This window comes from Neolamprologus brichardi, chromosome 12 (assembly GCF_056152115.1).
Source record: "Neolamprologus brichardi isolate AB-2024 chromosome 12, ASM5615211v1, whole genome shotgun sequence".
NCBI classification, from domain to species: Eukaryota; Metazoa; Chordata; class Actinopteri; order Cichliformes; family Cichlidae; genus Neolamprologus; species Neolamprologus brichardi.
The window spans coordinates 14,405,994-14,421,390 of NC_142115.1; the positions used below are offsets into that span (position 1 = coordinate 14,405,994).

Consider the following 15,397-nt stretch of genomic DNA (forward strand, 5'->3'; position numbering starts at 1 on the left):
GCACAAATACCCTGACATTTTAAGTCCTTAAATCAAACTGTGATTCAGCTTTCTGCAGAACACTGCTTGCACTCACAATAGTTAGTCATGTAAAGAAAAGTAATCTTGGAAAAAACTGGGAACAAAGGTAAGTGGCAGTTAGTGTCTGTCAATCAAAGCACTTAGTTAACTGATCAGCAAGTGTGAGCTTCTCTGTAAATGCAGACATTTTGTCAGTTTGCTGGTTTGGAGTATTCGGGTGTGTGTTAAAATAATCCCACAGTGTTCCCAGGAGTGACATCCCAGCAAATTCACCCCAAGGTCAGACCACGCAATGCTGAGAAAAACTGGGAAAAACCCAACAGCTACATCAAACTCTAGAGGCCTCAGTTAGTTGATCTTAGTCAGTCGTTAATGTTAAAGCTTATAGTAATGGAGATGCCTGGCCATGTTTGTTAAAGAAAAAAACAAACATCAGCACAAACACCTCACACCATCTGTCAGGCACGGTGGGGAAGCGATAATGATTTGGCCACAGGACCTGGGCACTTTCTGTAAGACCTCCACAAAGTCATGCAGAAAACAATTGCTTCATGCCATTGCTGCTTAAGATGGTTCTGCAAGCTGCAAGTAAGTAGAGTCTAACAGAGCCTCTGAAATACTTTTAATATGAAAGATAAAGCTGACTTGACTTTGTGTCATTTTGAAAACAATGGCAGCCTCATACCTACAGGTTTGCTATAAACAAGCTTTGGTAACACTTTATAACATGGCCCATGACTAAAGGCGTAATTCTTTTACGAATTGAATGAATTATGAATTATTTTTTGGAACAACAAACAATATTTCCCCATATTACATTGTAATTACAAATGTGGATGTTATTTATTTTTCATTGTAAGGGAAAATCCTAATAATCCTAATAATTTGTACATCCTTTCCTATAAAACACGTGAAAGTTAGGCAAGATCACTTCATAATACGTGCCTAATTCTCCCCCCCCCACCCCACACACACACACACACACAAAAGGATAGTGTACTTATAATATAGATGAGGAAATATAGTTTTTCTGCAAAATTACAATACAACTTGTGCTTCTTTTCCTGTCAAATATCCAAAATTTTAGATGTACCTTTTAAATCACTTGTGCACTATTTAAATTCACTTACAATATAATCATTTTCTCTTTCCTGTAGTGATGCACGACTGAAAAAAGTAGTGCTAAGTGTGCTGAAGGTGTTTTCCGTTATTGTAGTCTGGTTTTTTACAACTTCCTGCTGATCTTCAACTCTGCACATATTCAAAAACAGACCTTTTTATTAACCCGGGTTTACACTGAATAGGTCCTGTTGATTTGTTTTGTTTTTGCTGTTTTCACTGTCTTTAAGGCATTGTAAACCTACACAGGGTTTTAATGCTGTTGTCTTATTAAGCACATTGATTTTACATATGTAATGTGCTATATCATTAAAGTTGTTATTGCTATATAAATCTAAAAGCTACTTAGATTATAATTATTTCTAATTTTTGTTTTGAACTTGTTATTGTAGATAAATATAATTACACAATAATAATAATAATAATAATAATAATAATAATAAAAGAAATTCCATTTAATTACAGGGGAATTAGACTCTTGATCACAAGCCTTATTTAAGAGGGTTACCCAAGCTTTAATGAGAGGGACTATTGTGTTAACAGTGATAGGTGTTAAGTGTTTAGAAAAGAAAATCAGTCAACACTCTTTCAGTCTGATGCATTCTGAATAAAACAATTTATTCATTACAAACATATAAAAATGACAAAAAACAGCCAGGTGGTAAGATATAAAAATTTCCAGTTTATACAGAGCTTCCAAAGCCATCGTCAGAAATGCATTTTCATCTGGGTTAGGAAAGTAAATATAGTACAAATCCCAAACTATAGCTACAAAGATATTCTTTAGATCTCTGTTTGTCAGGTGATGTACAAAAGCGCCTTCTGTTCGGTAAAAAATAAACCAAAAACAAACAAAAAAACGGGCACAAAATTCATAACAGACTTCAAATGCAGAATCAGAAGTCGATGAAATATTCACAGTGCTGCCTTCACATCGAGGATGTGAATTGTAAACATCGTTGCATATCGTAAGTCGCTTCAATAAATATACACAAATACTCATTGTGTGAGGAGAAGGTGTTCAATCAGTGTGAATCCTCCGGTTTTTGTTTGAATACATCCCGCCAGTCGAAACCTCTCCACTGTCATTCAGGGTGATGTGAATAAAATAAGGCAAAAATAAATTTCCCTGTGTATCTTATCAAGTGTTACAGTATCTGTTATTCATAAATCACAGAGTCTGACTGACTCAGGTGGAGTAAAGAAGCTTTTTTCTTTGAAGAGGACTGTACACAATACAACATTCAATCATTCACAATAAACTATATATAAACATTTATACATTTTTAACAAATACAGGGGCAAGATTTTAGGTGAACTGATTAATAAGAGCTCAATGGGAGGATGTTACTGGGACAGATAATATGTGGGATACATAATTTTAGGCAACCAAAGGGCGAGTCATAGCAGGAAGTGAGCAAATTCTTGTAAAGGATCAGTAACACAAATTGCAGGAAGCCTTAGCATTATTTAAACTGCAAGTACTATTATTATTATTTAAGTACTTAGTCTTATTAAGTGGGAGTGGGAAGAAAATGTTTTTAGTGCTGTTTGATTGGTATCACAGGCGACATTAGAGACACAGACACTGCCCAAACATCCCCTTTTTTTTTTTTACTAAAGGAGCGTCTTAAACAGTCCAAATACGTAGCAGGCTGTTGCTTTTATAAAGCAGGTCTTTCTGAGCTGTGGACTGTAAAAACATTTTTATGCCTCACTAAACTTTTCATTCCTTTGGGCCTGATTGTCAAGATTACAAAATAAAGCCTCAAACACAGCTGCATGCGCTTTGTAAGAAAAATAAATAATTCCTTTTCAGCTTCATTATGCAAAGCACAATGGAACAACAAGACAAGAAAAAGAATACGTAATCCAAAAACAACCGAAGAGTTGCCGTCTTACATTTGATGAGCAATGTCCGTTTTAACAGAGGATTCACATAACAAAGCTCCAGTGAGGTGTGACTGTGTGGTGACCACAGCGCTGTCGTTAATTCATTAAAACTGCTATTTGATATCTCCCTTAGAGGTACCTGTGAAAGACAAAAACACAGGAGTTTAGCATTACACGAACCTTGAAGGGCCAGGTTAAAGGATTTTAAATATAATCAGAAGGTTTTAATCAAGCACAACTTCACTGCACATCAATGATATGAAAGCAGGCAAGAAGATGGTGCAAGCAAGGCGACCAGTGAGAGGTGGAGAAAGGAGGAAGAAGGCGAGAGGGCAGGCAGAATAACGGACCGAGTTAAGCTGCTAGAGCAGTGCTGAGCTGGAGTCAGAGTCTGAATCGTGGCCAGGGGTGACGCAGGGCTCACGGGAACAGATGGATTCCTGAGCCCGCCTGTACTCTTCGTACTCCAGGCGGAGAGCGTTGAAACGTGCTTCACTTAGAGAGCGGCTGAACTGGCATCGAGGTGGATTGAAAACTGGCGGGCTGACTGAGGGAGACGGGCCTGGGGGGGTGGGTGAGGTGAGGCACAGGAAATGCATGGATGGGCATGTCATGGGACAAGCTCACAATAATCACAGCACGAGGGCACAAGATGAACACATGCAGCCATCACTGTAAGGCAGGATTCACATGGATATGCTGCTTCAGTGCTTGACGGTGGTTGTTTCCCAGCTGGCTCTTATAAACTTTGTTCTATTCACTTTTATTTAGATAGTGCAGATTCACAACAATAATCGCCTTACGACGTTTTATATTGTAAGATAAAAATACTATAATAATAGAGAGAAACCCCAAAAATCTCATGACCCCTGTGAAAAACCACTTGGTGACAGTGGGAAAGAAAAACTCCCTTTTAACAGGAAGAAACCTCCACCTGGCTGAGTCATCTGCCAAAGTGGTTGCAGGTGAGGTTAATTATTTAATACAATGATGGACTTCTTCTTTGTGTTGACGATGAACTGCACAAACAACCACATCACTCTGTCAGGATATTTTCCTAACACGATTTCTGGAAAATCGGAATAAATGTGATGTGACGCCTGCACTGGTATTTCAAAAGCAAAGTAATGGATTCATAGTTAGTTTGGCAACATGTGATGTCACCAGATTTAATGTAGGGAAGTGCACGGCAAATAGTCATCTAAATGTTTGGTAGTTGATCAAAGAAATACTCGTGGATTCAAGTCTTTGGTCGTGCCAATTCTGCCTTTATGCAACTAGCAAATTAGTCGGGGTAATATCAAAGTGCATGAAAAGTGAGAGCGCCGAAGCATGAAACACATCCGTGTGAATCCTGCCTAAGCATTTCACTCATAAGGAAACATGCTACATAAAGAAGAAAAGTAACAGAAATAGTCACCTTTGTACCGCGGATCCTGGAGGCCACCGGCTTGATCCCGACTGCCTCTCTGTAAACCTGTTTGTGACTGATCAAACTTTGTGGCCTCCAGGACCTCAGAGTCCACACAGGCATCAGTAGAGTCCCACTCATAACTCTCATCTACTGATGTGTTCCTTCTAGACACACAAAACAAGGTGGTAAGAATAAAAGCAATTACCAACAAGTAAAATGACAATATTAATGTTATTTTGGCAACAGAAAGAAGTCCTTCAGCCGTGAGGACGCTCCAGTTTGTTTTGCTTTTTCAGGTGTGACGGTGTTTCACCTTTTCGCTCTCCTCTCAGGCAAATCCATGTCAGCTCTGTGACGCTCATTTTCCTCTGTGGTTTCTGGGGAGCTGAGCAGCGTGGGAGTGATGGACAGGGACTGCCGGAAGAGTCCAGCACTCCCTCTACCACTGCTCTGACTGGCATAACTGGCCCTGCCCCCCTCCCTGATTTCTCTGCCTTCCCGGATCTCGGTCTCCCCTCCCCTCCCCATCATCCTGTCAGGCTGCCTGTAGATCTCCCCCTCTCGTGGTGGGAAAGGGGCGTAGTAAGGTGAGGGCCAGCTAATGCCCCTGGGCAGGTAGGACCTCGGAGGACCTCTCCTTGAGTCCATGGGTTTCAGGCCATCCCCTCTGGATCCTGCCCAGTGCTGGTGCTGGTAGTGGGGGATGGGGATAGAGGAGGGCATGGGGACATATTTATGTTGGACAGACCTCAGAGCTTCAGGACAAGTGGGGGACCATCTGGAGGATTCTGGGAAAACGGTAGCTTGCCGTCGTGGATCGGAGGGTTCCATCAGTGGGGAGACTGAGGTTTGTCTGGGTGGGTACGCAGCAGGCGTGAGGTAGGAAGGACTAGCTAAAGATCTTTGTGCGTGATGAGGCCTCTCTAAGCTGCCCATGCTGGGGCGCCTGAACGGGACATACTCCCTCCAGGAGGGGCCAGGCCTGGGGAGGGAAGGCGGTGTGCGACCCAAACTATAGGACTTCACCCTGACGTCTGGGTTTGGGAATTCGTCCCAGTAGCATCTCTCAGAAATATAAGTCCTTGGGCTCTCAAAGTGCTCCCACCTCTGTGGGCCCAGGCTGATAGATTTCTTTAGAAAAGGACGAGGCTGTCCCATGCCTGAAAGAGTCCTGCAGGGACCTATGCTTAAGGATTTCTTTAGAAATGGCACAGGGGCTTGATTTATACGCGATACAATGTTATTAGTCCTGCTGCCCTGAGAAGCTTGTCTTTGGGATTGCTCTGATAAAGACTCACTACTGTCTACAAAACTCTGCGAGTGTTTTGACACTATATCCGCCATGCCTTTAGCTGCACTGAACAAGGTGTAAGCTGACCTGGACCCGAGTCTGGATTCGGGCCTGTATGTGCTCTTATTTCCAACCTGAATCTTTGTTTTCTCATCATAGAGCTGCTTGCTAGTTTTTTCTGGGCCAGGTGAGAATGGTTTTGGGTCATCAGGAAATCTTACTCTAGCTTCCCCATGGCGGGAACGTCCATAATCTTGTTTTTTACTAGTGTCAAAGCTGGCCTCAGCAGCGCCTGCAGAATGAGTTTGTTTAAAGCAAACCGCTTCTTGGTTTGAGCCAGTTTCACGGTTTTCCTGAACATGAACCTCCCAGTTTTTAGGAACTACATCAGGTTTAGCCACCACTGATTTTTCTGGCTTTAGTTCTGAGTTTTCCCCTTTGCTGTCTGTGACTTCTTCCACAGGCTCATCCACACTCATTTCAATAAAACCAGGAAGGCTCAGATACTCGAGAATTGCACTTGTCTGGAGTGGGGACATTTTGGGAGATTGAGCTGTGGGCTTGGCCTTGAAGGAGTCTGACATTCTGGGGACAGAAAATTGAGACTGGTCGCTCTCGGCTTCTTCCACAAGAGTTAAGGATGATATAGGGCTAGGGCTGTCAGAGAAAAGGCATCTGTCGCTCCTCCGGGAGCGTGCTCGGATTCCTTCTTTCTCTAAGTCAGAGTAAAATCCTGAACTTCGTCGGTCATCCTGGACTTGAGTCTCTCTGCCTTTAGCCTTTGGTCCCACTTTGTGATGCTCATAAGGCAAAGTAGAGTAACTGGAGGTGCTGGGATCCCTTGTGGATGTGTAGTCCGTGTCTGCAGGTCTCTCAGGCTGATTATAAGGTGAAGAAGCTGAACTTTCAGCCCTCTCACTCATTAATGAAGGACTTTTGGCAGCTGTCTCCCAGAGATGAGTGCCTCCATAAGCATACGAATGCCTTGACCTCCGTCCTGCAATATCTTCATGCTGTGTCTTTTCCATTATGTCCTGCTCATTGATGGACTTCATGTATATATCAGGATCTCCCTGAGGACTCAGTGACCGCGCTCGATCTGGTTTGTCGACACACATAGAAGGGGGTTCACTGGTAACATCAGGGGAGATTGTGGGGAGAGAGGTGTTCTGGGTGACCGGAGACCGTGATGAATCAACAGCAAGCGAGTCCTCGGTGGTTTCTCTACAGAGGCGAGGACGCCGTGGCCTGGGCGATGCGGTCTCCTGAGGAGTCTGTACAGGAATAAGGCTGGTCACAGATGTTACAGGGCTAATGTCCCACTGAATGCGAGACATGGGGAGCCGGTCCATGGGACTGCTTGTGTTGCCAAAGTAGCACGCTCTCCTATAGTCAGACACTCGACTTGTTTGACCCAAAGGCCTATGTTTCTGTCTGATACTAACATCTTGTGGTTTCCATACAGGTTCTTCTTCTGACTCAGGCTCATCCCTCTGAGGACTTTCTGTTTTATTAGTCTGATGTTCATCTCTCCCACGATTTCGACTTCTTTGCTCAGCTGTATAGCTCTTTAGCTCTCTCTCCATTTCTTCCCTCTCTTTTGCCAGCTGGACACACTTGTTAATGCTATCCCTCTCCAGCTCACTGTCAAGTTGTGAGACTAAGGTGCTGTTATTAGTTAACTGACTCTCCATAGGCTCATAGCCTGAAGGCTGCAGCCTGTCTGTGTCTCTATCCAGAAGCTTTGTCCTCCTTCCAAAAGAGGACAGCAGGTCTTCTGTGTGTCCTGTCGTGCGATACCTCCTCAGAGGATCACTGGGTTTCTTCTCACTGTTGTCTGAATAAAAGCTGGCTCTTTCTAAAAGAGCCTCTGAGCTTTGCTCGTCATCAGAATAAAAGCAGCCATGACGGGAGAAGTTTCTGGCCATGGCCCGTACTCTTCCAGGGGAGGAAGGAGGCCTGCTCAGCTCCGGGACATCCACTGTGAGAGGAGAATCCTTCCTCTCATCTTTCTCTGAGCTTAAAATGCTCGACTTTGCAGAGTCCCTAAAGGATGTCCTGCTGCTTCCTGAGCCACTTGCCCCACCAGCTCCACCATTACTTTGTAGGACAGTCTTCTTTAAATGTTTTCTATTCGAGGGACTAGAACCTTCTGGCAGTGGCTGGACAATGAAGCGTCCATCCGGACCTCTGGAAATGGACTCCAGAGCACTTGGTGAGGGCGCCTGAGACCCCAGGTGACTCTCAAAGAGTGTGTAATGAGGTGGCGGAGAAGAATTGGACAAGAGTTGCTTCCGTTGGTCGTGGTATTCGCCGTGACTTCCCCTGTCAAACGAGGATCGATCGGACTGTGAGCAGGACGAGTTGGGAAAGAAAGGAAGTGGTGGACACAGCTTCAGCTTCAGGACACTGTCTGGACTGCGAGGGGGTGAGCGAACTCTGAGAAAGTCAGACAGGAAATAAATGCTGTTAAAGTTGATTAAAGCTGAAGATTGTGCTCAGCTACTTCCGTGGTAACAGAGAATAAAAACAGCTGCCTTTACCGTTTTATCACATGTACATAATAATCATATATCAATTAGAAAATAAGCTTTACAACAGCACCATAAATAAATATTACTGCATGTGGTCTATTTCAAATACAATATAAATAGGGGGATTCCTACACTTACTCTTGAGATGTGCTCTTCTGAAGTGCAGATGGCAGATCTGCCAAAATGTAAGGAAAGGAAAAAATATCAGACACCAGCACAGATGAAACTCTCAAATCATATAATTAACTTAAACTTGGGAAACGTATACGTGCTCACACTTTCAAATTTAAAACTTGTGTTTGTATGATTAAATCACACTTTACCTTGTCTTCTCTTCCTGCGCCGGCGCTGTCTCCTCTGACTCATGTAGCATGCTGTCACCAAAGACAGAACGATGGCCACAAACAGGAAGCACACTCCAGCTAACACACCAGCCAACAGCGGCTCAGGGATAACCTCCAAGAGTCTTGGGCGCAGGGGGTAAACCTCCATCCCTGTAATCACACCAGTCAGAGGCCACTAATTCCAGCAGTTATCAACTTGCGGGCTGTAATGCTTTTAGTAATTTGTACAAAGCCACATACCGATGGTGGATACATTGACAGACTCGCTGGGCTCACTGAGCACTTTATTGCAGCGAGACATAAGCCTCAGATCGTAATTCGAGTCCTGAGAGAGACGGATCAGGATTTTGATTATAGACACAAACTAGCACTCATTTAAAGAGTGGCTTTTCATAAAAAATCAGTATAACTTTAATTTCATATAAAATAATATAACAATTAGGTATAAGAACTTACCCTCAGCAGTCCCTGAACAAGCAGGTCACTCTGATTGGCGCTGATGTTGCTGGTGAGGATGACCCACTGCCCCTGATCCCTGCGGGCCTGCAGTACATAACCTGTCAGTGGAGAAAATGGAGCTTCGGGAGGAAACCACTGCAGCAGAACGCCTTGCTCGGTCCGGTTGGCTGACAGGAATATGGGAGGATCCAGAATTGGGAGAGTGGTGACAGCTGTAGGTGCTTCTGTTGGCACAGCTGGTAAGAAAGCAAAGTATAAGTTAATACTTATAAATACTTGTAGTAAAAAGTGTAAGAAGTAATCAAACCCAAAACAGTTCAGTTGTACAAACCTTGAGTTCGCACAGTTATAATTTCGCTGAAAGGTCCAGAGCCGAGCTTATTCTGAGGTAGGACGCTGAACTGATAGCCAGTGGCGGCAAGTAGCCCAGTCACCAGCAGGTAGTTTTTAGATGTTGGCACTGGCAAAGACGCCCATTCATGTTTCCCCCTGGATGCCTGCTTGACCCTGGAAGAAAAACAAAACAGTCAAAAAAAAAAGAAATGGATCTAACGATTGTGTGATATTTTATGTATTTTATGTCACTGACCACACAGTGAATTTCTGGGTGAATCCACCATCAAAGCCTGGCACCCAGGACACGTTTGCCTGGTTCACCTCTGTGGTGACAAACACTGAGGACACAGCGTGAGGGCTGGTGCCTGAGGAGGAGAACGTCACTTTGAACTGCTGGCAGTACACTTGAATTCAGTGAATGCAGGAGTCACATATTTATTGCAGAGATGCGGTTGATCACTCACCCAGCACCATGACCACTGTGCCTGCACTGACAGTGGCTACACGATTAGTGGCCAGGCACTCCCAACCCCCGTGGTGATCTTTACTAACTGGCTGCAGCAGGAGGGAGCCGTTAGCCAACACAGTGTATGGGGAGCGAGGCGTAGGGCCAATCTGTGAGGGAGGACACAGATTAGTTAAAATAAGGAATTAACACGTATGTGTTGCTGCATCCGTGAGAATTTCCCGTACCTTGCTCCATGTCACGTTTGGAGCAGGGTCTCCACTGGCTTCACAGGGTATGATCAACTCCCGGCCCACCTCCTGGAAATACTCAGGTCGAGGAGGCACGCGGAACGATGGTGGGTCCTGGAGGACGGAAAGAGCCTTTTTACTTTTGCCCGTTAATTAGTGTGCATCATCTTCCTGATACTAAAGACTTGAGTTGAGAACAACAGCCTTACCTTTAAGATGACACGGGTGGGTTCAGACTGCCCCATGCTGCCATAGCTGTTATAAGGCGTACAGGTGTACATACCCACAGCATTGTCATTGGCTGTCGCTATAAATACTGAGCCCTCTGAGTTCACCATCCAACCTGGGTACTGCATAGGTACAAAGATTGATTCCAAACTCCCTTTGGTGAAAATCTCTACTCAGTGAAACATTTCAATTTCATGGCGCATGACTTACATTATCAGGATTTAAAACGTTCCCGTCTTTGGTCCAGTTGACGTACAGCACAGGGGGATCGGCTTGGACAGGACAGACAATGACGCCCTCCATGCCTACGGGCAAATATGTTTCCCGCAGCATTCGGCCTACACGCGCAGGATCTAAAATGACAGAAGAAAAATCACTCACAAAAAATTACTACAGTGCTTATTTCACAGGGAACGCTGGTAAGTGCAACCACAAAAATGCCAGCAGGATAAGAGACTAACGTTTAACTTTCAGATGGGCAGAGGCTGAGGGTGGGCTCAGTATCCCATTTGTTGGGATACAGGTGTAGTTTCCAGCATCTTCCGGGATGAGATTAGGGATAAGAAGTGTTCCATCCACCAAAACCTTCACTCGAGACTTAAGTGATCTGAAACCAAAAAGATAAACATTTGAAGAGGCGTTCAAAATAACTGACACAAAAACACTTTGCTGAAGCAACTAAAATATTATTAATTTTAAAAGGTTCTGCATTGAGACCCATCCATCCGTTTTCTTCTGCTTAACCAATTTAGGGTCACAGGGGGATGGCGCCTATCCAGCTGCCATAGGGTGAGAGGCGGGGAACACCGTGGACAGGTCGCCAATCTGTCCGAGGGCTGCTTTAAAAATATTAATGGATATTTTGAAAGGATGGACTCACTCAATATGGTAAACATTCTGTCCTTGCTTCAACCATTCGTATGTCAGGTTTGATGGGTAGGCATCAGCCTGACACTGCAGAACTGCATCCTGGGACATGTTGAGAGTGGTGTCCTCTGGGGAAATGAGGATGATTGGAGGGCCTGTACAAAGCACAAGACAGACGAGAATGACCAGAATTAATGGACAACTGATGATGGCGGGAGAACTTTTTTTTAATTGTTAAATTGCTGCAATGCAAGGAAAAGACTGTAGGTGGCACTATACACTATTATATTTAACCATTGTTTAAGCAGCATGTTTAAGTGTTGTAAAAAAATATACATTGACAATTTCACTAAACATAATTTGTGCTGTTGCTTATCATGAGGTAGGCAGAGATTACACCTGTCTACAATGACTTATAGTTAAACACTGACCTTTGACCTGCAGCTGCGTGTAGTGGGTGAGGTTCCCCTCTGAGTTGGACACGTGACATTTATAAACTCCAGAAATATTTCGTGTGACAGAGGCCAAAGACAAGCTACCATTGAGCACCTGAAAAGAGGCCGAGGTAAAGACGATCAAAGACAAAGATGGAACGGGAGAGGAAGACTATGAGGCAGAGATGAAGAGAACAACAAAGCAGGTTGCTTCAAAGAAAAATCAAAGCTGCAACTCCTGCAGAAAATGCTAATTATTAAGTATTTAATTAGAATACTGAAAATGCCATCTGTTAATCCCCCTCACTTTTATTTTCTCATGTTTCTCAATTAGGCTCTCGTCTTTATGCCAGACGACAGTTGGTCGAGGGTTGCCATGGGCTCCACAGCTGAGAGTCAGCGAGTCACCGAGCAGAACCTCCACAAAAGTTGGCGGTGTCTTAATAAACACGGGTGGAGCTGAAACAAAGACAGATCAAATAGACCACTTATTTTCATCCACATACTCATAAAGGACACATAAAGGAACTTTAAAATGGAGAACTACCCCAACAGCTAATACAAAGGAACAGATATGATTTGCTGTGGTTTAGAAGTACCACCTGTGGCTCCTCTAAAACTACATTAGAACTCAGTGGCAAGTCATTTCAGGCTCTGACAAGTGTGTGGAGACAGGCATGGATATAAAGTGGCGACAAGGAGAGATTTTCACAAGTTACTGTGAATATATTTAGATAGACACGTTGTAATTGTAGCACAATAACTAGTGAAAAATATATGCAATCTCTGCATTAAAAATATCATCACTGTCAGTGTCTAATACTCTAAACAGATTCCAATTTATGAACAATGCAACACTGTTGTGTTCCAAAAATAAGCTTTGATGTCGATCCTGATGTAGGCTTACAATCATATCTAATACTCACGTCACACTTTCATTTTAACTTCTAAGTGTTCCACAACATAACCAGTGCCGGTGAGAGAGCGGGAGATGTACGTGGATTAAAAGCTTTTTGCATGTAAAACACAAACCAAGGATACAGTGCCATTCTAAAAGCCAGCCTTACTTCACAGCAGGCTAGGCACAGACAGACACGATGTGATTACTGGGTGCAAGGTATGTCACTTAGAACCTCTTTATACACTGGAATAACACTATTCAGCTTGCCAGGGCCTTCAGAGTCCAAGCCAGGCCCCATGCTGTAGCTGTTCTAAATAAGGACAGTGCCAGTGATGAGCAACGAAAGGAGCAGCTCTCGAGTCCCCAAAACCCTGCGGTGCTGCACCTGTGATGGAGAGGAAGGTCCATGTGCCATTTCGAAAGTCGTCGGTTTTGCTCTCCAGGAGCAGGATGCGGCATTCGAACCAGCCTTCGTCCTCCAGGGTCAGCCGTTCTATCAGCAGAGAGGCGCCCCGGGTCAGAGACACACGGCCTGTGAGAGGAGGGGTGAGGGGGACAGAGAAAGAGTCAGCACATACACGCAAGCAGACAGGCAGAGTCAGCATATGCAGGAAAGGGCTTATCATGCACAGGACCCAGTGTCACAATGGGCACGATCAAAGTCACAGACACACCCACGAACAGTGCGAAGTGCAACTGTAGCTCGAATGTTTGCAGCGAGTAACAAAACCAATAATTAAGAAAATTTGCAGCTCAAGTGATGAGAAGTCAGTGGCCCTGAGACAGAGTTGAAAGACATGAATCACTACAGTGATGATTATAACGATGTGCAAGACGACAGATTTTGTCCTGTCATTTAGGGTTTGGTTGGCGAAGTGGAGCGCTAAGATGAGTATGCCAGGAATACTTGAATGCAGTTTAAGCTTAAAGGAGAAACCCACCGCAGTGTGTGATAAAAATAAGCCGTTTTTTGTTAGGCGGGTGCAATGGACAGTAGTAAACAATGTAAGGGCCTGGCAGATGCACGCTCTGAACTCGTGTGTGAACGCCATTAAAAGGCAGATGGATCCACGCACAAGCACGCACACACATTTTCCCGTCACACACAGCCCCTGCTTTGCTCCCTCTCCTCTTCTCTGTACTTCTTACAACTCCTTGTCAGGCTTTGAAACTTGATCTGCTGGTTGCCTGGTGACTGCAGCCTGGTTTCAGGGTACACCCCCTCCTTTTATTCAGTCTCTCAATGAACTCTTTTCTTGCCCTTCAATCACAGAGTTTTAAAAGACAGGAGGATGCGTGCAGGAAGGAAACACACACGTTGCTCATACCAGGCCCTGCCAAAGCAGTTTGAAAGTAAACAGTGACCCATCAGTGTCCAGCGTCCTGTAATTCTTGCTTGCTCCTAACACGTTGCTTAGATAAAGTGTCATAATCAATCATCTCTGCAAAGTAATAATAGTAAAGCATTGCAAAAAAAAAAAAAAAAAGTAGCAGCCAGCATAGATATCATCTTCTCCAGCTCAACAGGACAGAATCGTTGAATGCCCTGCAACCCTGAAGCAACAATATCTCAAGAAATACAATATCGTCACTATTCACACCAGCTCTCTCCAGACAGCAGCGTCTGGAGAGAGCCTGGCAGCTAAGAAAGTCATTTAACTCTGTATATGGCCTAAAGACCGGGTGAAACACACACTGAGAGTAAAGACAGGCAACAATGGCTAACAATTAACCCTGCATTCCTGACTGGGGCAGTTGCTGTGCTAAATAGCTAGTTTTAATGATTGACTGACCTCCCGGAAGACAGGCAAGTGTTACTTAGAGGCTCCATAAAATGAATACCTCTGATTTCAGCTCAGCATCTTTCAAACAACTGGGCAGGGCTAGATGATAACAGCTACGGGATAACTTTAGGTATTTTTTCTCCTATCCTGATCCTTAGGATCCTCTCCCGAGCTTCTTGTTTCCTTTTCCACTTTTTCTAATTAGACCTGCAATTAATCAGCAACTGCAGGACAAGAGGAGGCGCAGCATCAACCTCTTTTTGACTTCCACCTTATGGGATACTTAAAAAAATCCATCTGATTGGCTGCTATAACGTGTCCGTCTGCCCCGGGCACTGATCTTGCAGAAACACGTGGGTGTGTACACATGTTGATTTTCAAAATCTGAGTGCCCTGCCCCCTGAGTCTACACAGGGAAATTTGGGTTTCACTGCTGAACACTTAACCCTTTCCCGTAGCCTCCCTCTTATCCGTCACCACAAAGACATGGAAGCCCCCCCCCCCCCCCATTCCTCATTCTCTCAGGTTACCATAGAGACTAGACCAAGAAAAGCCCGGGCTGTAGGTTTAGATTTGAATTCAGTTGCTGTAGAAACACGCCACGGCCAAACACAGGTCGATCATGCGAGCGGAGGGAGGGGGGATTGTGCTGTCACAGATTTGAGAAATTACAATTGGAAAGGGGGGGGGGGGGGGGTCTTGTGTCACATCCAAGAGCAGAAGGAAGAGTGAGAGAAATTAATGAGAAGCGCAAGAAGAGAGGTCTTTTGAGTCTGTGGCCGAGCACACACGGAGGCTGCGTGACAAATGTTGCTTTATTTAAATATGAATGTTGCATCTTCGGACTTGAACTGAAATCTCAGATGGCACTCGGCAGGTGCTCTACCCTAAGGATGTTCACTGAAAGGCTGCTTTTCTCTCTCAGGCACAATGCAAATATTCTGCAACAGCTGAATACAAAACCTGGGAAAATTATAAACCACACCAGTGAAAAACACTTCCTGTTTTTAAATCCAAGAGGAACTGAGCAAGAGGTTACAGAGAGGTTAGTCGAATTTGGTTCATCAATAATCCAC

General features: G+C 44.3%; 1 protein-coding gene across 4 annotated transcripts in view; it reads right to left on the minus strand.

Moving 5' to 3' along the window:
* Positions 1-1,739: 1,739 nt before the first annotated feature.
* igsf9b (immunoglobulin superfamily, member 9b) overlaps positions 1,740-15,397 on the minus strand; it is a 28,017-nt gene continuing 14,359 nt past the window's right edge. For 3 of the 4 annotated variants that reach the window (XM_006805894.3, XM_006805892.3, XM_006805893.3), the window contains exons 4-22: positions 12,923-13,069; positions 11,944-12,095; positions 11,634-11,751; positions 11,216-11,357; positions 10,797-10,942; positions 10,546-10,688; positions 10,317-10,457; positions 10,105-10,221; positions 9,876-10,026; positions 9,665-9,776; positions 9,407-9,582; positions 9,073-9,311; positions 8,857-8,941; positions 8,596-8,766; positions 8,411-8,447; positions 4,761-8,177; positions 4,454-4,611; positions 3,384-3,595; positions 1,740-3,172 (exon numbers count right to left, since the gene is read on the minus strand). In XM_006805894.3, coding sequence (XP_006805957.2) covers positions 3,396-3,595; positions 4,454-4,611; positions 4,761-8,177; positions 8,411-8,447; positions 8,596-8,766; positions 8,857-8,941; positions 9,073-9,311; positions 9,407-9,582; positions 9,665-9,776; positions 9,876-10,026; positions 10,105-10,221; positions 10,317-10,457; positions 10,546-10,688; positions 10,797-10,942; positions 11,216-11,357; positions 11,634-11,751; positions 11,944-12,095; positions 12,923-13,069 — 5,852 coding nt within the window. In that variant the 3' untranslated portion in view covers positions 1,740-3,172; positions 3,384-3,395. The remainder of the gene's footprint in view (positions 3,173-3,383; positions 3,596-4,453; positions 4,612-4,760; positions 8,178-8,410; positions 8,448-8,595; positions 8,767-8,856; positions 8,942-9,072; positions 9,312-9,406; positions 9,583-9,664; positions 9,777-9,875; positions 10,027-10,104; positions 10,222-10,316; positions 10,458-10,545; positions 10,689-10,796; positions 10,943-11,215; positions 11,358-11,633; positions 11,752-11,943; positions 12,096-12,922; positions 13,070-15,397) is intronic. The other variant, XM_006805895.3, reaches the window with a different exon arrangement.